The sequence below is a fragment of the Python bivittatus genome, unplaced genomic scaffold, assembly GCF_059951505.1.
Source record: "Python bivittatus isolate LINGU-HERP-01145 unplaced genomic scaffold, Pbiv_v1 ctg000960_np1212, whole genome shotgun sequence".
NCBI lineage: Eukaryota > Metazoa > Chordata > Lepidosauria > Squamata > Pythonidae > Python > Python bivittatus.
The window spans coordinates 15,826,722-15,854,377 of NW_028277124.1; the positions used below are offsets into that span (position 1 = coordinate 15,826,722).

At 40.3% G+C, this 27,656-nt stretch overlaps 1 protein-coding gene across 1 annotated transcript; it reads right to left on the bottom strand.

Moving 5' to 3' along the window:
• On the bottom strand, positions 1-27,656 carry SEPSECS (Sep (O-phosphoserine) tRNA:Sec (selenocysteine) tRNA synthase). The gene is made up of 11 exons (XM_007438122.4): positions 27,492-27,656; positions 25,688-25,842; positions 22,706-22,824; positions 22,459-22,617; positions 19,571-19,724; positions 14,560-14,662; positions 10,577-10,706; positions 10,372-10,463; positions 4,678-4,771; positions 2,673-2,763; positions 1-2,131 (listed from the first exon to the last, which is right to left on the bottom strand). The coding sequence occupies exons 1-11, from the start codon at positions 27,603-27,605 to the stop codon at positions 1,864-1,866; spliced, it is 1,479 nt and encodes a 492-aa protein (XP_007438184.1). The 5' UTR covers positions 27,606-27,656; the 3' UTR covers positions 1-1,863.

Genomic DNA, 27,656 nt, shown 5'->3' on the forward strand with positions numbered 1-27,656 from the left:
TGGTAAATTAGTTTTAATTTATTTTAGATGATCAGAAGACAAATCAAACCTGAAGGTGACATCAGTTGAGACTGGTCATGTGTGAAGCAATCAACAGTCAGTCAGATTGAAGAGCCTTAATGTTAACAAATCAAAAGATTCTTTGGTGCCCAGAATAATCTTGCATAGTCTTTGAAAAGTTCTATTTTTGTTCTGTGCCCACTGGCAGAACCTCACCAACTGGGACTTGCTTTCTGAATTGAAATGTGGCTAAATGTTTTTGATGAAGTAGATGCCTTAATGAGATAAGCCGTGACATTTCATGTAATCCTGTAGAAGAGGGCTCAAAATAAATGATATGGAGAGGGCTTTTTCCCATAAAAAAGAAAGGAGGGTGGAGAGTAACAAGAGGTAGAGCTCCCTCACCTGAGAACAGCCTTGTGATTCTGGCAACACTGACAGGACTGTTCCATTTATTTACCAATGAATATTACAGCTGCTTTATATATAAATAATATACGTAGGAAGCCCGCTTTACCAAGTTGGCTCAAACAAGGGTTAAAAGTGTGTTGAGGCAGGGACATGCATGCGAACCCATGGACAGGTAATTAGGGCTCCACAGCAGTTTGGATTCAGTCCCAAGAAAGCAGAGGCACATACAGAACCAGCATGCAATCCCTTAAACCTTGCTGGGTCTTCCCCCAAGCTGCCATTCAACCTTGGAAAAAGATGTGGCTACTTTAATGAGTCGCCAGAAGGTGCTATGTTTGCACCCCGACACTCCAAAGTATCTTTCAGGAACTAAAGTAAAGTACTGGACAGCCCTACTGGGAATGTGACAAAGCTTTTTTTTCTCTTTTTGGTTTTAATGTTTTCTGTTTTTAATGTTTGTTTCTACTGTTTTGGCTGTGAGCTGCCCAGAGTTTGGTTTTAAGATGGGCAGCTATATAAATGTTTTAAATAACTAAATAAATGCTAAAGAGAGGCAGAGTTGTAACCATTTTAATCTGAATGTGTTTACAGGCCTATTCTTGATCTGGGGAACAGTAGGATTTGAGCATGCATTCTTGCTCTCAACGTGTTTTAACCTTTGTAATTTTGAACTGGCAGCCATTGCCAATAGCGTATGCTGTGCCACTAGAAGTTATTCATTTATTTGGCATGCAAAGTATTTAGCCTTCATGTTTATACCTTCTTCTCAACTACACCTCAAATTCCAGGGAGGATAATGACAGCTGGCAATTTGACGTAACGTTACCATGCCAGGGTCTACCCAGAGACAGAGAATGGTTAGCTGGGGTAACAAGACCAAACTTCAACGTCACATTGAATTACTGCTAAAATATGGAAGAAAAGAAAAGAAGCACCATTAAAAAAAAATAGTTTTTTGCTATTTTGACAAAAGCAAGGCATATGGGAATCTCTGAGATGCTTACCTGCACACAGTGCTTACGAAGATTTGGAGGTTTGCAACTGTCCCAATTCCTTTGAAAAAGATTTTAGATCAGGGTTTCTCAACCTTGGCAAGTAAGATGTGTGGACTTCAACTCCCAGAATTCCCCAGCCAGCATATGGGGAATTCATATACCAAGGTTGAGAAACCCTGTTTTAGATGATCAACTCAGCTCTCAAAATTTAAAATGGATTTATATGAATCCTACATGGAATGGAGGGCTTCTATAGTTTTGCTTAAAATAGGTCTAAATCTGTGATCTATGAGCCCTTTTGGGTAGGACAATCTCTTCCATAAATCCAAGTAAGCGAACACAATGGTGTATCCATTCATTTTAATGGGACGTCTGGTAGGAGAATGCCCTGAGGTCATTTACATCTGATTATTTTTCTATCAAAAAACATTCTAAGCTGGAAATAATTTTTAGTAATCTAATGTTGGATGTCTCCTTCTATGTTGCATTTTTCCATATCAGAATCAATATCTATGTTCAACATAGGTGAATCTTTCTGGTCTTTTCCTTTTCTTAGAGCCTTCAAACATTTATCAAGCCTTTTCAAGAACATATCTACATCTTCCTTCTTCATTCCAATGGCTGAAGCAGCATTGAGGTAGGAGCACTGGTACTTGTCTGTATGGGCCATAAAACCTTTGAAAGTATATCCACTCACGGTTTGCAGAATCCCAAGGGAAACCACCCTGCGAGCAAAGAAACTTGAGTCAAAATGCATTTCTAGCAGAACTTGATTTGGAATAAGTTAGGTTTCAGTCCTAGGAATGAAAGGAAATGAAATCCACTAAGAGTGTTATCTTCTGTGGATCTGCACCAAAGTAAGCTCCTTTAAAATCAGTAGGACTTACTTCTGAGTAAAAAATGCAGTAGTTAAGCTGTGTATGCTCTGTTTGACAGATTCTGCATGTCTTCGAGATCAGTTCAGAGAATAAGTTCTCTGATAACCTGAACTGTGGATTGGATATTTTTATTTATTTATTTATAGACTATTTAAAACCTGCCTACTATCCTGTAACTTGTCTCCAGGCCAATTACAATCCACCATGCACGTGGCATGAGACAATCAAATGCCGTACAAATAAATATTATAAAAGATTAAAATAGTAAAAGTTAAGATCTCAAGGACCACAATAACTGAGAGGCTCAGATTTTCACAAGGGACCCCAGGGCACAACCAGGCTATGAAACGAGATATTCCTGAATTGAAATGTTAATAAACGGACCGACCTTGCTCCAGAAACTTGTCTGGTGAAAAGCATTGATCCAAGCTGTGTAACAGCTTCAGGGTTTTGTTCATCTAGCTCTTTGAGTGACATTGCTGAAAATACAAATAGCTGGGTTAGTGTCATATGTAACAATAGCTGTATGCATTTCTCCTCTTGAATCTCAGGTGCTCTGCAGCCCTGGAGAACATCATTTAGAATGGCAAGTAGGAAAAATGGGTATAAGAAATTATTTTTCATTTTGCACAAAAAGGCAAGCACAATAGATTTTTTTTTAAGATCCAATATTTCAGGCCTCAGCACATTGTGGCCACAGCAGATATAATTCTGCCATTGTCTCAACCCATAATTAAGAGATCAAGAGTCAGCAGCAAAGCTGTACATTTTTTTTTCTTTTCTTCCTTCCAGACCCAATGAAATTCCACTCACTCTCTTGACATGGTTCAGTATTACATAGGCATCAATTTAAATATGCATATTCACCAAAGCCTCGGAATCAGAATTAGGTGCTCACAAGAAGACTGCAAAAAATGTTGAGGGTGAAACATTCCGATCTCAAAACTAATCTTTTCAAGGCTATCGGAAGTGATCCCATCTCAAACAAGGGATGTTTTGAACATCCCCAATACTCCTTGCCAATACTTACATAGCATTGTCATCTTCCACAACACAACAAATGTAGTTAACAACCAAAGAGCAACAAACATAGGAGACTATGTTCTTGGTGGAGAGATAATTTAGCACAGATCTGCATATTTAGATCTGCATATTTATAACCAGCAGTAACTCTGATTCCTTCAAAAATAAGTTGAAATTTAACAATGACTGCATTTTCTGAAAGAATAAACGTGATGAATTAAAAATGCTAAACATCCCACACCCTCCAGAGCAGACTGTTCATGAAAAAGATAGTTAGCACCAAATTTGATTATGAATTAAAATCTTACATCAGTTACCTTTTTAATCCTTGTAACACTGCAAAATAACCTAGAAGAGTTTTGCATCAATGTTGCAGCTATTTTAATATAGGGAACCTGGGGGAATCAGGTTGATTACACCTCAGTTTTTCAAACACAATTTTACAAAAGACAACATTTCAAAAGCTCACTTTATTTACGATTCTTGGCAGGTCATGCAAAATGGCAAGCCCCATGTGGTTCTCTGATAGAAGATGCCTGTGCAGTCCTTAATCTTAAAATATTTTAATTCCAGCTTTCTATGTGCAAACAGCCAAAGCAGCTAACAAATAAAATGTACAAATTAAAGTAATAAAACAAACACCTGAATCTGAAATGTAAAATGAGCAAAAAAGATAAAAACAGGAAACAAAAGTTACATCAAGGATCCAAATAACTCTAAATCTCCTCCCTAAATGCCTTTGGAAAGACAAATACTTTATGCAAAAACCTATGTATTTCATCTCAAGGATGAGGAATCACAAAGCAGGATCCCACCCGAGTGAACACACACACTTATAACGGAAAAGAGAATTCACCAGAGATCTTGATGGCAACCATTTAACCCTTCAAAGATCACAAACAACCACTTTGAGACAGACTGACAATGGAGAGCCATGTGTCAGGGCCACATTTCATGCCACGAGCTGGGCCTTACACTCTTCCAAGCGAACTCTTCATGAGCAGCCTTACTGATGCTAAGGAGGCCCACAGGGCAGCCTGAGTTAGCAATCAGCAGGCAGATAAATGAATGGCCGATCCCTCAGGCTGTTGATGATTTGGGACTTGGCTGTGCTCACAACTGCACTTGAAAAGAGTGGGCAAATGGCATCCATAGTGGCATACCAGGATGCAGTGCAAAGAGAACCGCTGTGATAATTAGGCTTGAATGAAACTACCAGGACACACAGTTTCTCCTATATAACAGCAGATACGCAGTGGCTGAAAGTCATTCTGCCTTGAATCTGACATATAATGCACCATATACGGTTCCAGGAGGGGAATCAGCAGCTCTTTTATGCATTTACAACCATTCCATGATGCCAACCTTACCTAGAGAGATAGGATTGTGAGGTGTATCCAACAATCTTTCATTGTAGCTTTCTGCTAATTTTTTCACCTCGTTTGAAAGGTAGGAAAACATTTCCTAGAGAAAAACAGAAGGGAAAACAACCTGTTTTGAGTCTTGCTAGTCTCTGGAAAAAGCTTCAAATCTTAAGAGCTGCATGTCTCCGCCTGCTTTGACTCTTGGGCACCACTCTACACCCATCTTAAAGTATCTGCCATGGGTGTGACTACAAAATGGTTGCTGTGGCAACAGGGCTAAGCATAAAATGTTGGGAGTGCTTCTCCTGTTTTCGTATGAGTTTGTTCACAGATAAGAGAGGGGGAAGAAAGATGGGAAGATGGGAAAGAGAAAAACAGACTGACAAATGGAGAAAGACAGAGTGGAGACTGAAGAGATCAAGACCAGCAAGTAGACAGGGAAGGACAGAATAGTCCCTCCCCTCCCCCAAGTAGGAACATGATTTCTATCTCAATTCAAACAAATGGGTGAAATAGCTCCATTCACCTGAAAAAGGAGAGAACCCTGGAAAATTTCTGAAGAGTGATGAAGTCAATGAAGTTGTTGCCCTAAGAATTTGGCCAATTTTTGGCTGAACAGAGATCTTCCCCAAAGATAGCCACTTGGCAGATTCTTTCCTCCCCCTTCTCCCTCCCAGGTATAAATCTGGATGAAATGAAGAAAAAGCATACTCTTAGCTCATGCCAAGGAATAATATACATCTTGGACAGATACATTCCAATGGCTGAGCACAAGGATCACACTGAGATTTTGAGAACATGTTGGGGGTCTTCTTGCAAAATGGCTGATGGGTGTGGTTTGGCCATGTATAAAACAACTGCCATGGGGGACCCAGAACGTGGATTTCTACTTGCCACAATCTTGAACCCTCTTCCTATTTGCCAGATGCTCCATTTTATCCTATTTATCTCTGTCCATTTTATTGCCATACAGGCACTTTTACAGTTGCAGCCACCATCATTTCTATTTTTTGAGAACACGTATGGGCCCAGATGAAATCCAGAAGCATCCTTAGAAATCTAGATGATGTTGGAATTGGTTCCGTTTTCTAAAAATTGGTTTTAATGTAAAAAGCCAGTTTGGAAGGGACCAAGGGAGATTTCCATAGCCCCACTGATGTCCATCTAGGTATGCATCAGGGAAACAGCGCTCCAACTTTTCTCAACAAAGTAAAACAAGGGAAAAATGAAACAAACAGCTCTTACTCATTAGAGGATCTACATTTAAGACTTCTTTTCACTGTAATGAGCTCCTAGATCTTACAAACAGCTAGCTAAGCAATTTGCTGTACAATAAATTAATAGTCCTTTATACCGAGTACTATTTTGTCAAGAATTTATGATGACGCCAAGCACAAGTCTTACTTTAAAAATGTAACTGAATTCTATTGATTTTTCTACATTGCCTATCCTATATTTAACCCAGACACAAAAGAATATTATCATGCTGGAGAAATATTAAACAAGTTATGCACTAAAATGTCAGCTAAATTTCTAGTGGAGAAAGTTGGTAAAAAACAAAACAGTGAAGCAGTAAATTAAGCAAGTCCAAGTAGCAAGTTTGAACAAAAAAGCAAGCCATATTTCTTTTAGCCTTCAACACTTGAGTTTTAACTATTAGAATGGAGTGGATTTGAACCACTGTGCAACCAGGAGATTTTAAATTGCATTTTTTCTATTGAGCAAAAAAAGGAATAGATTATGATCTCACATTAATGGAATAACCACATGTAAGAAGACTTCTCAAGTCAGTGGCTGTGGACAAACTGGCTGTCAGGACAGAATCTGAAGCTAGTCAAATGAAACACTAAATTATGGATTGGTGTTTTATAAACAGACTAAGAAGTTAGGAAGCCTGGCTAACAACTTAAAAATAGTAACGGCGATCCAAGCAGAGCGTTCAGCTGCTCTGTCCAAGCACAGAAACATCTCGGTTCCCCTTGCAAGTCATTATCCACATTATCCAAAAGACCATCAGGTTGTGATTGATCCAGACTGGTGGCCAGCAAGATGCTGGAGCTGCAATATAATAAATGCCTGGGACTTCTAACTGTGCTTCCAACAAATATGAAATACCTTAGGCATTCAAGAAGACCAAGCTTCAAATCAGAACTGTGCTGGAAGAAGCACCGTATAGTCTGGGGGCTTCCATAGAGAAGGGCCCTTGTATTAACAATCTAATGCCACTGTTCAGATTTTTCCTTTTTACAGTAAGGAAAACGAAAACACAGAACACGGTATCTTCTAGGCTGCCTATGAAATTGTGTATCTATTTGAAACAGGAAGATTGAATAGGAAAAGCTTTTTTGAAAGTACTCTTATTTCAGAACGGTATTCTAAAATAACTACCAAGATAAAGCGTGTTTCCATAGAAAGGTTGTTGGATTTGGAAGAGGAAAAACTGCATTTTGGTCCCTGTTCAGCAATAAAGATGAATAAAAGAATTTAGGAGAAAGGAAGGGAGAAAGGAAGGGCGAGCACACTAGAAATAGGGAAAAAGATGGTTTGTTGCATCTTACCTGCTCAACAGGTATATTTTCAAGCAAAAGAGATGTTAGAAAAGACCAGCTTTAAGAGGCTGCCATGAAACTGTTCAGAGATGTGGAGCGCATTAATAAAATGCTCATTTGTACCACGTGGAAGGAGAAATCTGCAGAACTGTCTACTTCTGCTGCGGAGATTAACCTCTCCTCTGCAGAAGGCTACCTAGGTTTTCATTCACTGGTGCTCAGATGATCTGCAATGTATTATTGATCTGGGGATTAAGGAAGGAAAAGGAAAACACTGCCTTATTGAAAAAATAGACTCCCCCCCGCCCCAAGTAGGCATAGTGGAACCAATACAGGAAAGTGTACTTGGAGTCAAACTATAAATAGCTCTTCCTGAGAACATAATAGCTGTGACCTAGCTTTCACAGAGCATACGGTATAAACCATGGCTATTAAATTTTATCATTCAGGAACATGTCAAAATACATCCCCAAAAGGAAGGTGGAAGTATTAAGCCTTATTTCTTCCACATATTTAACAGCAATAGATTTACAACATTTTGAGAAGTGGGTTTACACAGCAAAACTACACTTTAGATGAACAAACTAATTGTTGGACTGAAATGGTGAAATAGCTAAGGCTTTGTCCTGAGTGCTGTATGGTCTTGAAGTTTTATTATCTACCCACCAATTGCCAATTTATAGTTCCCAGCGATCTTTAATATTCTCCAGTGTTTGTTTATTGCCAACGTAAATACCCTAATTGAGAGAGCCAGTTTGGTGTAGTGGTTAAGGCACCAGGCTAGAAACTGGGAGACTGGGAGTTCTAGTCCTGCCTTAGGCACGAAGCCAGCTGGGTGACCTTGGGCCAGCCACTCTCTCTCAGCCCTAGGAAGGAGGCAAGGGCAAACCACTTCCAAAATCTTGCGAAGAAACCTGCAGGGACTTGTCCAGGCAGCCGCCAGGAGTCAATATTGACTTGAAGGCACGCACCATCAAAATAAACCTTCAGGATGGAGGAAGGGAATAGACATAGCAGCTCCTTCTTTCAATGTTCAAGAGCTTTTCTAGGAGAAACACTAGGAACTTCTTACCACCTGGATGCCCAGCACCCCATGACTTTTCTTGGAGCAAGTAACTTGTAATGTGCCTCTTTACAAGGAGGTGGCAAATGCATCACAATGACTCATACAGAGACAAAATAGGGAGCCTCCTGTGATAGCAGGCATTAGGCCAGATTTCTGCTTTAGGCGTGACTGACCAGCCCAGCTATAACAGATACGGACATAACAGAATTATGCTCCTGCCCTGATTACTTTTCTCTATCTAATTGGAAAGAGGTAAGATCAGAGCCATACACAATAAATTGATAGGAGCATGCAAATGACCTATCCTGCTTGTACTCTGGATTTGCAGAAGCCGTGGATAATTTATTTAGCGTGGGTATGTTATTATCCCCCTGTAGTTCATTTAAGAGTTATTAGTCTAACTTCAATATCAAAAGATTCCTAGAGCAGCTGGAAATGTGGAAAAGATTGTCATGGTTAAGAGGTTACTTCCAGCAATGACTTACTACTAAAGTTTTGAATGTGTGTTTTACTTTACAAGCAAGTGAACAAATGCCACCGTTGTTTCCCTTATGAATCATATGGGCTCCTGCTTCAGATGACATTGCCATTTTGTTTCTGTCTCATCAGGTAAAATAGCACTAAGCTTGCATAAAAGGGTTCAGAACTAAAGATGCATAAGTCATGAGATTCAATCACTGAAGTAATACGAATCTGAGAAAGGTTGTGACATTATAGAATCCTGATTTATTAAAGGCTTCGTAGCAAGAAAAATCTGTATACAAAGTTTGCATACTATCATTCTTTTCACCTCCCTACTGTTGAAGAGTATGTTTTCTATTTTGTAGTTTTATTAGTGCTAAAAAAACAAGTTCTATCTAGAGATTGTCAAAACCAAAGTATCTTTTTCTTGTAACTCCCTCCTCTTATATTCTAGCAGGATAAATGTATACATTCAGCATTCAAGGAGTTAAGTTCAACCCAAGTAATAGACTGTGTGTAAACTCAGAGCCTAAGTTTCAATGTTATTTTATAAAAACACCAAAACCTAATTTTCAATTTATCACTGGTATTTCTGTGCTCCAAAATGGCTCTGAGCTTTGGGAAAGTGCAGTGGTGGCGAGACAATTTGACCCTATCCTTCTTCCCACAGCGTTAATGTTCTGGGTTATAATTTTGTTAAATTCCACTCATTTGTCTTGCCGCCCACAATAATTTGAAGTGGTATCGTCCAGAAATAGTTTTTATTATCTGATTCTGATGACTCAAGTAGAGAAGACAGGGACCGGGAATTAAATGGGTTTCATTCTGAATGTGAATCATATATATTGAAATGGGTGTAGAACCAGAACAGCTGCTTCTAACCTTTGTCCTCTTGTTTCTAAGGCTTTGAAGGTTTTGATGCCCTTCTGAAAAAACACACAGAATTCAACACCAATTCAACATGGAGGAGCTGTCCCCTGTACGTTGCTGAATCTTACACTGAAAGTGCACTTGTGATTACATTTTATCATTTTAAGCTATGGAAGAATAGGAAAATTGTATCCTATTGATCGGATTAGATCTGCTAATACCAACTGACACGGTTCCTTGCAGAAATGTTTCTTAGCCTAAATTCTACTTATTTTTCGCAGGGGAGAAGTGGGATGGTCGCTAGCGATCTTGCAAGACCTTCCCCAAATCTATTTTGATCAATGTGTATACCATACACTTCATAAGACGGGACAGAGCAGCCGAGGCACTCATACCAATTCTCTCTTTTTCCATCACTGCAGCACAGATTTCCAACCTGAGAGCAAATCAAGAAGATGTGAAGAGAACGAAACCTAGCTAATTTGGGAATCCAGAACTAGCAAGTCAATGATAAGATCGTTTTTACTGGATGATCTTGGGTAAGTCACATTCTCTTAATCTTACCTATGAATGTAAAGAGTAGCACACCAGAGATTAAGATTTGTTCTACCTTTGGCTGCCACTTGCAAAAAATCAAAACAAACCAGAGTTCAGAGATTGCTCAACACAGCAGCTGAACCTCTACAAATGTCTGCTATATGCATCTTGTAAGTGAAAACTGCAATCTCAGATCCATTAATTCTGAAATGCTACCTTTCTTTCTCTCAGTAATTGATGATATCCTTTTGTGCCCAAACTCAGCAATGTAATGAGCGCATCTAATGAAGGAGAGGCCGAGGCTCTTCCTAGAGAAAAAGAAAGACATCAATCATTTCTGCTCTCATTGCGAAAACAACCCTCTTGGGACATTTTTTACAGCCATTTCCACCCTCCAAAAATCAATTTAAAAACTAGGTACCTGGATACATTTTGCTGATTTCTTGTATGAAGGAGTCACTGAAGCCAGCAATGATAGCACCACCTACTGGAACCATAAAATTTTTGTCCAAACTTTGCACAAAGGCGTCTATCCTGCCTCTTCGTGCTCCCTAAAAAGACAGGCACAAAAACCGGAAGAGAATGAAACTGATCAAGCTTCTTTCTATGGTATAAACCTAAGCTGGGTTCACACAATGTACTAAGCCACATGTGGTCTATGTAGGTGTTTCTTTTTCAGCAAAATGCATTAAGTCAGTGTTGTCCAAACTTGGCCACTTTAAGATGAGTGGACATCAACTCCCAGAATTCCCCAGCCAGCATGGCTGGCTGAGGAATTCTGGGAGTTGAAGTCCACTCATCTTAAAGTGGCCAAGTTTGGACAACACTGCATTAAGTGCTACTGCTATTCCCATCTGGGGCAGGAACAATATCACCGAGTAAGACCATGAGATTGTTTTGTTACACTGAACATAACATACACCTCTTTATTATGCTTCTAATCTCCCTCCTTTGAACAAAACTGTCCAGTGGGATTATGAAGTTGTAAAAACCAAAGAGAAAAGCATTGGAGCAATGAAAACAATAAAGTATAAAGAACAAATGGCACATAGGTCTGATCCTGAGGCTAAGAGAGATCATTAAAGCTTCGCTGCAAGGAAAGTATTTGCTTCACTTAAATAAGAACTGGGAAAATTTGGGTGATGGAAGCAACTGGGAAAAAAAACAACAACTGGCTGGTCTTGAATACATCATTTTGAGGTAAGGTGGCTGAGAAGGTGATGGCCATACAACTCCAAGTATCTCTGGAGGATTCTGATCATCTGGACCCACTTTAGTCAGACTCTGGGCTGGAATATAGGATGTGAACTCCTTTGGTCACCTAAGCAGGGCTGAGTCTTGCAGCACGGACAGTTAGGAACCCATTGCAAAAGGGGTTAAGACTGGTTCAGCCAGGTCTTTTAAGAAGTTACATTAATAATAATTTAAACCGTTTTCTCATTTGTATGTTATCTTTGATTTAGCTAGCTTAAGCTTCTAATTGGCAGGAAGGCAAGCTTTAAAAAAACAACAACCATAAATACATAAAAATAGCAGCAGCCTAAAGCAATTCAGCTAAAAACTCTTAACACCAGCAGAAAGGAACAGAGATGACGATGACGATGACGACAACAACACCTCCTCTAATTCTTGTGGTTGGTAAGTCAAACTGGATGATGCTGGATGGGGCTGCCATTTGGGAGCCCCTAATCACAACACTTCAAACTGTGGGGACAGGCTGCACTGGAAGGATGGACTGCAGGGGAGCGGTGTTCCCTAGTGGCTCCAGGATGGAAGGGCAACATGGCAAAGCAGCAGCTTGGGATGTGGCTAATCAACTGGCAACCTACAATGCTTACTTTTACGTCCAGCCTCAGAGTAGCGCAGCGGTTAAAGGCTTATATTTCAAGTCATTCAGGCTTCCCTTTCCTTTAGTCTTCCTGAATATCATCCTTTTAAGTTATTAATTTCTACACCCTTCAGACACAAGCTGCATCTTTTATGACCTGAGCACCTACAGCCATACACAAGATCAGGAAACTTAAAACTTCATTCTCCTCAGAGTCCACGTGTTTGGCCTTTTACCAAATGATGATCACATAAGTTATCCTAAGGATAAAACAATGAAGCCATTAATACTTGGAGTCTGCAACCCTCTGGATACAATCTGGCAATATTCCCTTGCAGCAGCCGGGTGAGCCTAAAAAAAGACGCAGCTATTTTAATGAGTCCCTTAAGTCTTGTGCTTCTGAAGCACCTTGAAGCTGTAGCACTGTAAAGTCCTAAGAAATACGTGCCTAAAGCCTTTTTAAGGTGACATGAAAAACAAGTTTGACCAGCACAGCTAAAATTAAAAGAATTCTTCTTTCTTCTTAATACAGTGCCATCTCCAAAAATGAAGTGGGGGAGAAGCATATGTAGAATAAAGAATGTAGGAAATGTCTGGGAACAGACATTCCAGACTACAAACCCTGTTCAATAAGATAATGGAATACAACCTTGGCACACTCCTTTCTCAATTTTGAACCGTTTAGATCAATATCTTTCAAACTTGGCAACTTTTAAGATGCGTGGACTTCAACTCCCAGAATTCCCCAGCCAGCAAAACACTGATTTAGATGTTCAGTGCTCTGTTCTAACTATTGCTTCCATCACCCAAATTCTTCATTAGGCAGATAAGCTACACCCATGCTTTTAAGGGCTGTCTACATTTTGTTATGGTCTACAATCAACAAAGCAAAACTAGACCTCCTTTTAGGACTCTCTTGCCTTGTCCATTATCCAACGGATGTTAGTAATGGGATCTCAGGTGCCATCTCTTTTGTGTCGTTTATACATCTGGCAGTTCCCTTTCCAAGTCTCACTGAAGTTTGGGTTGCAAAATCTTGAGTATTACAGTACTAGTATGGGACATATGTGCAATTGTTCGGCGATCTGTACATTCCTTGTAGGTGTTTTTTTTTAAGTCCTGGAGTATAATATGATCTTTTCCAGTGCCTTGACTGATCCTGTATTTTCCATTCCTGCTTACACACCACGTGAAACTCCTTAATTGCATCATACTGTAAAATTGTAACCAGTTCTGCTGGTATTTCATAAATTCCTGAAGCTTAATTGTTAGTAATGTTTCCTAAGATCCATTAAACTTCACCTTTCGGAATATCTGGGTTTAGTTCAGTAATCAAACCTTTTTATGTATTATTGATTTTGGGATCTTTTTGTATAGTAGTTCTGTATCTTCATGTCATCTTTTTGTTGTATCTTGTTTACTCCAGTAGATCTTTGTCATCTTTATCTTTTCCATCTTTACATAAAATGTCACCTTTCTGTAATTTTCTTAAATAAACATCTTGCTCTTTTCATCTGACTGCTATCCTCAATTTCTATGCACTGCTTATTTATGTATAACTCATTGAATCTTCTTGCTGTCTTCTAAAATTCAGCATTTAGTTAGGTGAATTCTCCTTTGTGTCTGTTACCTATGGCTTTCTGCCTTTCTTTAGCTATTTGCCATTACATCTTCCTCTGCTTTTCATATTTTCAATTTTTTTATTTGCTTCAACTTTTAAAGATGTCATGAATTTCACTCGAGTGTTTCAAACACTCCATTTATCAAATATAATCCAATAAATCTGTTCTTTACCTTTACCCCATAATCAATACTGCTGAGGTCCTAACTTGTTGGTCTGATGATTTTATTAATTTTCTTCAGTTTAACTTGTAATTTTGCAAAGTTTGTGATCTGAACCACTGTTAGTACCAGGCCTTCATTTTTGCTGACTGAATAGAGCTTGTCCATCATTGCTTGCAGAATATATAGTCCATTTGATTTTGGTCTTGCTCATCTGGTTGACATCCATGTCTTAGAACGAGGTATTTACTATAAATATTGAATTCTCCTAGCAAAACTCTACTAGTCTTTATCCTACTTAATTTGATACACAAAGGCAAACATTTCCCATTAATCAGAATGCTCTTTTACTCCCAACTGTAGCATTTCAGTCTCTTATAATTAATAAGTTGTCTTTCACTGATGTTGTTCAACAAGAGGTTGTAAGAAGTCATCATAGAATTGTTTAACTTCCACATCTTCTGCATCTGTGAAAAAGGAAGCACTGTATACTGTGTCATTTTATTAATTTTGAGCAAGACCAAAATCAAATGGACTATATATTCTGCAAGCAATGATGGACAAGCTCTATTCAATCAGCAAAAATGAAGGCCTGGTACTAACAGTGGTTCAGATCACAAACTTTGCAAAATTACAAGTTAAACTGAAGAAAATTAATAAATAAATATTCATTCATTGGAAATAAATTAAGTTTACTGGCAAAGTTACAAACACAAAGTTGCTATTGATTGATTGATATATATGTTATGTGGCAGTAAAGTAACAAGGAAGCATGTGAGGTAAGCACACCTTACCTGTTGAATGAGGTGCATACACTTGGAAGACTGAACTCCATAAGCATTATTGACAATGTGAGGGATGTCATACTTCATGCAAATCTCAGCCAACTCCTCCAATCTGCAAATATAAAATTAAAATTCAGGCGAAAAGGCAAGAACTGAAAAATCAGAGTGGGCAAGTTCTATATATTTTGAAACAGGATGTTACACCTGGATCAAGAAGAATGAAGTGTAACTTGAATTTTAAGAGTCAGATGAAGTTACTATTTTAAGTAAATTATGGAAACTAGGATTTCCAGTCCAAAGGTGGGCGTTCATAAGATGATATTAACTGAAGGCTAGGTACTAGAATTTAAGCTCCTATGAGGTCAGGTTCTCAACCTTTTTGAGGCCCTTGACTGTAAATCTAATAATTCAGTCTGCTAACTGGGAACTATGGAAGCTACCTTCTGTGCACTGAGAGAACACCCAGTTGGGGAAATCTAATTTTGCCTACTAAAACACCCTACACTTAAACCTCTCCTTGTTATTAAAAATATAGAGTAACAGACATATACTTGAACTATACAGTGGCCCTGTTTAAACATGATGCCATACCATACCATGCTGTGATAACATTTTGAGAATGTACATGTGCAAGTATTCCATTAACATTACCAACCACCCCAGACAGCAAGGGAATAATTTCTAGTCCTAGTTTAGGGAAATAAGTACCAATCCAAGTATATTGAGTTCTCCATTTTTTAAGTGTTATAATTAGTTTACTAAGCACAAAGTAAAATCAACAGGAAAAATGCTTCAAAACAATTAATGATCCTCAGTTTCATGTCCCAACCATAGCATGGATATCTTCCCTTCAAGGACAAATAGAGGTCACATTCTAATACAAAGTTAGACTAATTTAGACAATGAAACTGATGGATGTAAGCAACTCTAATTTGGGCATGGTTTGTAGAGCAATCACATTATCTGATGAACGCCTGTTCAGGAATAAAACATATTGGGTCTAGCTAAGTGGGTGCATGAAGATTTAAAGCCTCAGTGCAGAACAAAGAAGATCATCATCATCACCATCTTGATCACTGACCAGTACAAACCAATATAGACTATATAAGGAGAACAACTTATAGCCTAAAACATGGGGGCTGGAGTAGGGTACAAGACCTCCCCTCCTTCAATGGAGCTACTGACTAGGAGAAATACAGTTTAAATGTTCTTTATATTTAAAGGTATATTAATGGAAAACAATACTGCACACTTTTAAGCAGAACAGTGTTGACCTGATCCCTAGACAAAATGTTGTAACCAATGTAGAAATATATAAAAAGTTATTTTCTGAAGTTGCAGCATTGGGGAAATTTGTCGAAAAGATAAACGTGTGACCTTCAGGGATTGACGGCAGTCCTTTAATAACAAAAAAGTCTTACAAATGTCACTGGATACTTTAAATTCATAGTCTCCGGAACAAGAGTGAGCACAACAATAGATGGAATGGGAAAAATGGTGGTGGATGAACAAAAGGCAAATTACAGTGGCCTTAGATCAGGTTGTTTTATTTCCATCGTAAGAGACTTCAAGTTAGTCAATTCTTCCACCCAGTTTTGGAAGCTTTCATGGTTCTCTTGCAGAAATATATAGCACATCAATAAATCAATCTTATATTTTAAAAAAATCAATTTAGACTAGCCAAACTCATTTAGAGTAAAAGGAAAAAAATTACTTGGACTGTTGACTTTTATTTGACTCTAAATGCACAAAAATGCTAAGATTTCCATGGGAACACTCATCCAATAACTGGAGATACCATGGTACCAATAAATTGCCATGCATTTAGATCCAGAAATGACAATTTGATTGTTAAGTTCCATAGCAATGTGGAAAATGTAGCAATGTAGGTCAAACGTCTAAAAATTATGTCAAGTGACAACATTAATAAAGTCTTATTAGTATCACTCTATAATATGAAAACTAAAATCTCTCCTTGTATTTGTAACAACGTGATTGCAAAGATACCTATTTGCATATAAGAAAAATTATTTCCAGAACATTTTTACCCACATGCCTTGAAAGACAATTTAACCTGAAGGATAAAGGTTCTCATTACGCTGTAACTGCAATCATAATTGATTCGCTTAGTCACTGGCTCATCTTCCATGTACAAACGCAAATCACCAACAAAATTATAATTCAACCTTGAAGAGAGAGACAGGGGTCAAGTCTCTTATCTACAATATTTTATTAAGTAGAGTTTGCTATTATTTCATATACTGTAAATCTTGCTGACATAGTGTGCAGAATGAGTTTTGATGTATTTTATGAAACTAAAAAAAAAAGATCTTTAATTATTGCTGATTTAACTGTTCAGAATAAAAGGGCTTAATGGAACTTTATATACATTTATCAAACCAATAGAATAAAGAACTAGCTGGAGCAACATTTGGTGAGGCTGCTTATCCACAAATAGCTTCAAGAGCTGATGAGGTGAGATTCATCCTACTTTTAGGTCTTCAAGAGATGCACTTCTTTTAGAATTACCTTCCTCCAAATTAAGTACCAACAGTATTATTGATATAAATGAAGTTAACAGTCTTCTGTCAGATGTCTTACTTCTTTTATGCAATATCCCCTTGATATTTTTCATGTAATTTTTCCTAATCATAGGAATTCCTTCTAAGAACTTAAAAAGAGTAGCCAAGGCTGAAGCCCATTTTTGTCTGCCGTTTTGTTTCCAATAACCAGCAACCAGATGCCTCTGGGGTGCTCCCAAGCAGGAGAGATTGAGGTAGCCCCTTCCCACTACTGTTCCACTGCAACCGGCATATGGAGGTCTGCAGCCCCCCAACCCTGAGATAACAGTAAATCCTCAAGACTAATCGCCCTTGACTGATCGATCCCCTATGAATTTATCCACTCCCTTTTTAAAACCATTGAATTTTAATGGCAATAACCATCTCCCTTGATTATATACAGTGGAACTTCGAGTTACGAATTTAATCCGTTCCGTGACTCTGGTTGCAACTCGAATTGGTCGCAACACGAGGCAAATTTTCCCATAAGGTTCAATGTAATTACCGTTAATCCGTTCCGGCGTTTGTGGACCACGCGGCAGGGCAGAAACATGGCCGTGGACGTGTCAGGGGCGGAAAAATGGCTGCGGACCACGTGTCAGGGGCAGAAAATGGCCTTGGACCACGCAGCAGGGCAGAAAAACGGCCGCAGACCACGTGGAACGGACGGGAAAATGGCCGCGGATCCGGTTCATAAGTCAAGGTGAGTTCGCAAGTCGAGGTAAATTTTTGGGGCCGGAGCTGGTCGTATCTTGAAAAATTTGTAAGTGGGGCGTTCGTAACTAGAGGTACCACTGTATTCTGTAGGTTAAATATGTGCAGTGTGGAAAAGGGATTTTGGTTTATTTGTTACAAATTTCCTACCAACCAGCTCCACTGGATGAATCCTGATGCTAGTATTTTGATAGAGGGGGGAAAATCCTCCTGTCCGATTTTTCCACATCCTCTCTCAGTCACCTCCTTCCCCATCCTAAGCCCTCTAACCTCTTCTCATTTGAGCCCCCAATAGTTTGAGTTGCCCTCTTCTCAGCTCTCTTGTATCCATGTTCAAATGTGGCAACCAGAGCCACAGATAATATTCCAGGTGTAGACATACTACAGATGTATATAAAAGCATTACAAAGCTGACTGTTCTATTTTCTATCCCTTTTCTAATGACCCCTAGCATGGCACTTGCCTTTGACAATTTATCACATATATTTATAGCCTGCCCACTTCTTCAGATAGATAAACGTACTCCCCTTCAACCCTCCCCAGAGCTTTTCCCTTTACAGGATGGTCCAGGTGTAGTCAGTGTATCCATCCTCGAAGCCATAATATTTTTTAATGGGCAGGAAATTTTGCTTTGATGCGGGAATGATACAAACATAAAACGCACTGCCTGCAGTAGGACTATCAAAGGAATTCTACTGCGTCTATGCCTCACCCAAAACATCAATAAAATCCGCCTTAAAATGTGTACATTTTTCTAATTATTTGTATTGTAATGAAAAAGTCATATTGTTATGTAGAATTTTAGGCTTTATTATTAGCATTTTAATAAAGGTGGAAAAGGTAAAGCATTTTAGCATGGCATCCATGCCTCCTTTTGAAGTTTAGGAAACCATGTTTTTCCTCTGAGCCAAAGCCATTTCCTTTGATGTGCAAAAACTAGCCCTTTCAGGGACATCAATCAAACAATAGGGCTGTATTCTGAAGTCCTTGATTAAAGTTGCAAGTGCTAAAAAAACAAGTGGGTGGGAAAGGAAGAGATGCAACATATTTTAAGGGTGTCTGTCTTTTTTCACATCTATTCAGTGCCTTTTATTGTTCAATTTGTTGCTTTCTGATGCATCATCATTTGTTTCTGTACCCTATATAAAGACTTGAGCCCCCTTAATAAAATGCCTTTTGCTTTGCCTGAAGTTCTTGTGGTTCAGATTGTCGGGGGGGGGGGGGGGAGTATTTGCAAAGGTATTGCGTGTTTCTCTCTCAAATTCAGGAATTAGGTTCTTTCCAGCTCCATGCCAACTCAGGTGCCTGAGCTTTATGGGCAACAATATCAAGCATCTGGCAAATTATTTCAAAAACGGTTATTAGGGTCCTCTCCATTGACCTCCAACTGTGTGCAACCTTGTTTTGGCCCAATCTCCCCCACTTTTTCTCAAGCCATCTTTTCCTATCATTATTCTGGGCCATCCCCTCCTCCCACACCACCTTCCTAGAATCCAATCCCAATTCTGATTAACCTGATCCTGTTCTACTCTTATTTGGATCAAAACTTGTTTTTCTACCTACTAGTACCATGTTTTGACTGCCTGCCCTAGCCCATTCCAGAATCTGAGCAGCCAGCAACAGCCAGGGACTCTCCTTCCCTCATCCCTCTCCGACTGAAGCTCTGCCAGATCTTACTGCCAGCAGCTTCACCACCACCTTCAAACGCTTAGAGCTACCAAACATTTTCATGTGGATTTATTTACCTGTCAGGTACCCTTGGAGCAAAACATGATGTAGTAGAATGAACACAGAGAATATTATCAGCCCCAAGATCCAGGATTTTAGCTTCCACTGCCTGGAGATCTGTACGTAGTTCATCACCTTCTAAAACATTTTCTATCACCACTGGCTCAAAACCTAGTCCAGCCAACAAAAAAAATGAATGAGTGGGCATCCAGGGTCCTTCTGCAATTAAATCTTTCATCTGCAGCCCCCTCCCTTCCAGTTCATTGTTTGATTTAGTTCTATTTATGTATGACAGTAACTAGTTTTGAAATTTAAGATTATTTATTATGGACATTGCATACAAGCAGGCATTCCTTTTGAAGATACCCAACATCTGAGGGCCACTGGACATGTTTGGAAAGTTGTAAGTATGTTGGAGAACTCAAAGAAAATTCCTCTCTTGACAACTGACTGCCCCGGTGGGTGGGACCAGTCATGGAACAACCAAGTCACCGTTGACGCTAAAAAAAAGTGACCTGTCCAACAAGCAAAAGACAACAAACCTGATGGGAATCAACGGAGGTAGGCATGGGTATCACATTTGGGGCCCCAGAATTAGTACAACAAGCCAGGGCATCACTATGTGTCATATAATTTTGAATTTGAAAATACCCTAATCAAGGAACTACCAAGGAGAAAACCACACCCCCACCAACACTGGCAGGGCAAGCTACTGCATATAAGCAAGGAGCAAACCCCCCATCACTCGCACTGATGATGTTACCTAGTGGGGTAATGAAATGTCTGCAAGCAAACCACCAAGCTCAGAGAGCAACAACTTTAAAACATTCTCACGATAGGTTAAATGAGTAAGGCAGAGAGTTATAAAGCCGACTTTTGCTTATCTAGTTGCCCCCTCTACTAAAGATTTCCTTTCGCTCTACTTTGGAAGACTTAAGATGGGGCAGGGGGAGAATGACAATTTAAAAAATGTGGTACTCCCTTTCTGACCACTGCCCCACAATGTGTTAATAAAAAGATGTCCCACAAATGAATAAAAAGATCTTGAAAACAATGCAGCTCTCCTTTATTTGAAGGCATCTCTGTTACTATCTGAAAGTAAAAAACAAACAAACAGTGGAGAATTGGTAGGGAGGTGCATGTGAATTGTCCTGTTTATACAAAAACAATTAGGGAAAACTTAGCACATGTATTCTGATTAAGCAACTGTGTTGTCAAAACAACAACCATCCAAGAGAATACAAGAAAAAGCAGCAAACAAGAGTGATCCAGCCAGACTAGTTTCCAGCCGTTAATACTTATGGAAGAGGAACTAGTAACGCCAATCCTCTTTAAAAAAAATATATATATATATATATATATATAAAACTTTGCTTCAGACGAAACTGCATAAATTGATATTTATTTTAATATAACCACATCCAAACATCCTCCCACCTATACAAAGCCCTACAAAGCTAGAAGCTGAGCTACTGTTACTGCACAGAATTTGCTTCATATTTCAATTGCTACAAAGAGGAAGATCAAGGAGGGCACGTGGACAAAAAAAGAAAAAAAGAAAGCAATCTTTAAAAGTGAAATACCAGGCTGTGGGATGCGTGTATGTTTGTAAGGGAAGGAGGGAACACGTCTAGAGAAAATGTTCATGCCTAGACTGCAATAAAAATATAGGCATTGAACTCTGAGATTCGTTTTTTTAATTTAATGTAAATGAATGAATGAATAAATGAATGAAGATGTACTTAGATAAAGAAGTAAACAAAGAGCAATTGGCTAAAAGGAGCAAAAATCAAAATAGGTATGAGAAATTCAACCTGAATCCTTTCTGGGTGCGTGGGCACAAACCAGATTTATAGGGAATGAGATCAGTTGACTAAGGCTTTCTCAAAGGAAGAGAATGACCAAACCATGAAATCAAGGACAATACAAGCTCCAAAAGCTGCATGTATCTGCCATCCCTGCAATTCCCAAAGTATACCTACATAAGCCACGAGATCCAACTGTCCTGTCAGGACATGCCAGCTAAAATGCTAGCTGTGATAAAAACTTATGGCCAGTGCCATTATAAAATTCCCTATTTTCTCACTCCTTTATTGATATCATTGGAACATTGGAAGTTTTGCTAAAATGGCAAAAAGCAATAGAATGACTTTTTTTTTTTTAAAGGACACTTTTTTCCTTTTCTTTTCTTTAAGTGCCTACAAGTGTGTTGACTCCTGGCAACTGCCTGAACAAGTCCCTGCAGCTTCCTTGGCAAGATTTCGGAAGTGGTTTGCCCTTGCCTCCTTCCGAGGGCTGAAAGAGAAGGACCGGCCCAAGGCCACCCAACTGGCCCCGTACCTAAGGCAGGACTAGAACTCAGAGTCTCCCGGTTTCTAGCCTGGGGCCTTATCCACTCCACCAAGCTGGCTCTCGAAAGGACACTTAGATAACATATCTTATTTCTATTTCTATTTAGCAGACTTGTCCCCACCCATCTCCCCCCAATGGGGGACTCCAGGTGGTTTAGAACAAATTAAAACAAATAAATACATAATTAAAATTTATAAAAAGAGAAAAACACATCTTATGCTATGAGTAAAAAAGGAACTGCGGAAGCAGCAGGCTATATTAGGGTAGAGGCCATTCATAAGCACTAAGTTAAGAAGAAACCTGACAGCAAGCCAGCTATTGCCACAACCTTTCAAAATCACCCGTGTGTAATGCATCTGAAAGAGCTGTACTCAGTCTAAAAAACAGAGTTGATAGACCCCATTTAATGCATCCTCCAGCTAGTTGAAACATGTTATTGCTGTCCACTTCCACAATGATGCTTATAGCATGCACATTAAAAAAAAAAAAAGCAATGTGATGAAATTCAATCCTGTGCAGGCCACCAGCTCCCACCTCTGAAGACCACGCGTACCTGCGGTAATCATTGATTTGAAGCAAGATTTCTGGTCTATACGGGGCCAGATAATGTATCTTGCCTTTGGTCTCTGGTGCCGCAGGGTTAAGAAACATAAGGTGAGGCTCATGCCAGTTGCCATGGGAACCACAAAGCAGCTACTTGTTGTTTTGACACCTGCAAGGAAAATGAGAATTCAAATCTGAACTTTTAAGGGATTTGTGTGCATTTGTCCAAGAAAACACAAACTTGGCTCCATACTTACCAGCAAGCTTTATAATATCCAAGACAACTGAATTAGTCAATTTGTTCAAGAGACTAGAGCCTGCTGCTTTGGGCTGGACAGCAGATATATCTCCTGACCTTCCAATCCCATGAATCAATCTGGAAACAAAACAGAATATTGGTGAAAATACGTAACATTTAAAATTTGAAAGACGAAGGACTGGATGCAATGAAATCTTGCTGATAGAGGTGCAGTTCCTCTTGGTGAAATTGTAGGGGAAGTATAAAATTACCCCCCAGATCTACTCTGATAGGTTGGAATTTTCTTTGGTTGAGGCTGGTGGACCACACAATGGCTCCAGACAGGAAGGGGAACTTTATTTATTTATTTAAATTTTCAACCGCCCATCACCCCCCAATGGGGGAACTCTGGGCGATTCACAACAGACCTTAAAAACATAAAATATATAAATACATAAAACCTTAATTAAAAACATTACTACAATAGGAATCCTACAATAGGAGCAGGAATTTGCTTCTGTAGAAATAAACTTCACCGTAGCATTGGTATTTCATTTACATGTTATTTTGCCCTCTGATTTAGCTGATGAAATTCTGCATCACAAACCAAATTTTAAAAGGCTTTGTGATTTCCATACTTACCAGTATCATAGTTGTCCCACATTTATCAGACTGCCATAACTTAGGCCTCATCAAGATGAAGGAAGCCTGCAACCACGCATTCCCTGTTTTCACTGCCTGCCTGGGACTGAAAACACACCCACAGGACATTATAATACAAGACTGTCTGTTTCTTAATGGCCCTTCGGCTGGGCAACACAGCAGCCAGCGAGCATATTTATTAAAACTAGGAGTAGGGCTACGGAGGCCCTCTAACACTTGAGAATTCCTACTCTGCTGAGTAAGACAATTTTGGAATCACAAAATATTAATATTCAAAATGTGTCACTACACAGAAGCTGCGATACAACACACTGCACTGTAGGCACAAAGTTCAGGTGGGAAGAGATAAAGCCAAGAGAAATGGAATTATACTTAGCACCCTATTATAAGGATTACAGGACCCTCCTTGAATTTCCTGCTGTAATACAGTCTGGCAAATAGGGAGAGAGAGAACCAAGCGTTTTTCTAATATTAGCAATGGAGGTGGAAGAGCAATCTAGGTTTGTTTTCCTCCTCTCTTATAGGACACTCTGGAAACTGTACAACATGGGCCAGACTTCGATACTGCCCAGACCCTGCAAGGTCCTCGCAATACTTCCTGTTCTCTCCAAAGGGTGATGAAAGATGAAAGAAAACTTTTTCTACGGCCCAGACAAGTGAGAGAAACCTGAGGCAGACATGGATATTTTTCTTTTCTTTTCTCAAGGAGCTCCTGTAAGAGAGAGAAGCAAAGCACTAAGGGATTCCTCCCTAATAAGCTAAGCCAACATTTGTGAAAATCAATGTTAGTTTATTGCATTCAAGTGTATTAATTGAACACTTTAAGAACTACAGATACGCAGTATTTTGATTCTCTCTCCAAAAAGTGTTCCTGCGTGCTCCTAGCAATTCTTGGAGATCAAATGAAGCCCTGCACAGCCTAATTAAGTAGGGTTTTTATCTGAATTACAAGGCAGGTAGAACAACAATTTCAGACTGTCTGAAACAGCAAAATAACATGCATTTTGCAATGTACTGGGAAGGGCAACTTTAAAGTAGCACCATCAAGTAGCTGATGACCTAGGACCATTAAGATGGAGCTGGCTTGGCAGTTTGCTTTCTTAAAATGAAACCAATTTCAATTGGCTTCTCTTCATATTAACAGCAATTAACCTGTTGTAAGGGTCACTTCAACTTGCCGCGACCATAATGCCATATCTCTGCAGGATATTACAACTCAGTTGAGTTTGCATTCACATAATGGAAAAGAAATATCTAGTTCTTATTAATATAAGATAAAGATTCGACTATAAAACTAAATTGAACTAGGAAAAAAAAAAGAACACATCACTTCCAGATTGATTCCATTCTACAAAGTATTTGTTAATAGAACAGCAAGGAAACACCAAATTTGGGTAAATTATGGGAAATGCTAAAATCTGCTCACATTAATAGTCCCTACCCGCAGGCCCTCTGCTCACTCTTGGCACAGCCTCCCTCCTGCGAAGCCTCGCGAATAGCCAGCAGCTTCCAACGTGCTGAAGCCCGCAGACCGGTTCTCCAGGGGCGCTTCGGCTTTACGGGAGAAAGGCTAGGAGAGCAAGCAGAGGGCCTGCGGGTAGGCTCTGGTGGCACTGACCTTGCCTGCGCCTCCGGGAAGCCTGCGTCCCTCTGCTTCCTCTAATTCTGTTGCCATCCCAAACAGCGCCTCCCGCACAGCCTCCACCATCGCCTGGGGATCCGCCACCAGCTCTCCTGCCTCGCCAGGCAACGGAGAGCGCTGCGCTGTCCCGCTGCCTCCTCCCCAGCCGGGCCTGGCAAGCTCCTTTTGGCAGACGAGGCTCCACCACCCTGCCACACTCATTGCGCACATCCCAGGGCTGCACTCTCACCCAGCACCTGGATCCCAGCAGGAGGAAGACGAAGGCGAAGGTCTGTGGGCAGCAGGGTAGGCAGCAGAGTGCAGGGCAGCAAAAAGGGCAGAGATGGGGGGGGATAGGCAGGTGGGGGGAGTTGAAGCAAAGGTGAGCAGGGCAGGAGAAGGTGAGGAGAAGGCCTAATGAAAGTGCTATCCTGGCCTAACGACTGTAATTGGGACTACTGGAACTGCTTTTGCTAAGCGGTGCGGTCACGTGATGTTTCACCTAACAACCGCATTGCTTAGTGATGGAAATTCCGGTCCCAATTGTGGTCATAAGTCGAGGACTACCTGTATTCTTGAACACAGTATGAGTATAATGGCATAATTTGTGATGCAACAATGAAGTGACTATATTTTTTGGCATCCTGTGTTAATAAACTAGAGGAATGTCAAAATAAATATTGGTCAAAACAAATCACCTGAAAAAGCAGCATTTACCTGTAATGTCTACGAGCAACTAACTCTGATGCAACTCTTCCTTCTCTTTCACCCACACCACAATTGCCCAGAAAATTATTGCTATCCATAATTGCAAGTTCATGAAGAAAGAGTTCAATCGTGCTTTCATCCCATCCAGCTTCAGGACATTTGCCCTTCAGAAAAAAACAGGACAATACAAAATATAAGTAAAGTATGCAAAGGTACATGCTGTTGTTTCAATTAATTCAGTAAAACATAGTGATACTCACCACAGGTCAGCATGTTGTACAGAAAAGGCTCAGCCATGTTAAACTAGGGCAATGATAGTTGGCTCATTTTATGATTGGAAATCAGAAGCAGGCAATAGCCTTGCATGTTCCTTCTCCTCTGCCAGGTGCAGATTTCCTAGTTTTTTCTATGATTATACCTTATAGGCAGCTCACTATGTCACGCTAAGCCACACTCCCCTGAACAAACCAGGGTCAGTGGAATGCTGGATACAGAGGCCATGTGCACACAAATGGTAAGCCCTGAGAATTCAAGGCCAAGTGTGTTGTGCACTCCCAGAACCTTGCCCATAGTTTAGGCAGAGCACCTTAATCATAGTTTGTACCCAACGACAGTCATCGATTTACTTACCTCACCCCTTGCATCTTAACATCATCTGGGTCATCCCGCAGACCCAGAAGAGAAAGTCCCACTGAAGTCAACCTTCTCTTCCAGACTTCCGATGCAGTAATGGGGGGATTCAAACAGCTGCAACGTGAGTCTGCTCGAGACACTCTGCCTTCATTTTTTTTTTAATTATTATTATTATTATTTTAAAAAGTCATCTTCCTTACTGTATTGCCCAGGGTATGTCAAGGGGTGGCAGAAGCTTCTCCCTGCCACTGAACAAGGCATAGGATGACCCCCCTCCAGCAAAATAGTTAAAAGCAGAGAGCAGGAGCCTGAATGGGCGAGGCACGTCACCGAGATGTGCCAAGCCATTGTTTTGATGGGGCTCCTTCAAGGGGAACTTAGCTTAGTCTTCAACTCCTGTGGCGCCAAATTAATGAAGTCTCCCATTACATTCAGAGAGAAGAAGATCATATACCAGGCTAAGCCAGTGTTTCTCAACCTTGGCAGCTTTAAGAGGTGTGGACTTCAACTCCCAGAATTCCCCATGCTGACTGGGGAATTCTGGGAGTTGAAGTCCCCACTGCTTAAACCTGTCAAGGTTGAGAAACACTGCCCTGAGCTACCATTTATGTCTTAAAAATAATGCCATAACGAGGTTTGTTTCATCTCAGCTAAGGCAATTGAGATACATTTGCTAAACCAAGGTTAATCAAGCCACAGTTCTGTATAATGTATGAATCCAGCGGTTGTGTGCTTTTAAGCAGGACACACGTTATACTTAAAGCATAAATTAATGTACTATATCAACATCACCCCCCTTTCTTCCATACATTCCACTTAGTCACTATTTTCACTATGGTCGATTCAATCAACCACAGAGGGTCCGCCTCTCACTTGTGGCAGGATTCACCAACCCACATAAACCCCCCCCCCCCATTCTGGCTCAGCACAGAAAAACATCCCTTCTTGCCACTTTCACGCCACTCCCTACTTCAGCGACCTCGCAGGACAGTCCAGAGAACGAAAAGGCGAACCTAGTGGAGGCCCCATGCTCTCCTGGTGGTCTCCCATCCAAGGACTGACCGGCCGAGACAAGCAGCCCAAGCAAGCGCAGCGTGAGTCGCTGCCAGACGATCCTGGGGCGGGGCTTCCGCCGAAACCGGCCCCCTCCCTCCTTCCCAACCGCTCCAGCGAGCAGTACCTGTTCCAGCAGCGCGCGTACCCGCAGCTCGTGCGCGCGGCGGCCCTGCGACCCCTGCCGCACGTAGGCCGCGTTCACCAGCCTCTCGCCGGCCTGGAAGTTCTCCGCGTTCATGACGGGTGGCGAGGCTCACCGAAAGAGGCGCGCAGGCGCCCTTATCCCTGG

Excerpts from the sequence above, each read along its gene's own strand:
- SEPSECS (XM_007438122.4), bottom strand. The coding sequence starts at position 27,605 with ATGAACGCGGAGAACTTCCAGGCCGGCGAGAGGCTGGTGAACGCGGCC. Across the intron at positions 22,618-22,705 it reads GGATATTATAAAGCTTGCTG|GTGTCAAAACAACAAGTAGC; the intron begins GTAAGTATGGAG and ends TTTTCCTTGCAG. Across the intron at positions 4,772-10,371 it reads AATTACTGAGAGAAAGAAAG|GAAATGTTTTCCTACCTTTC; the intron begins GTAGCATTTCAG and ends GTTTTTCTCTAG.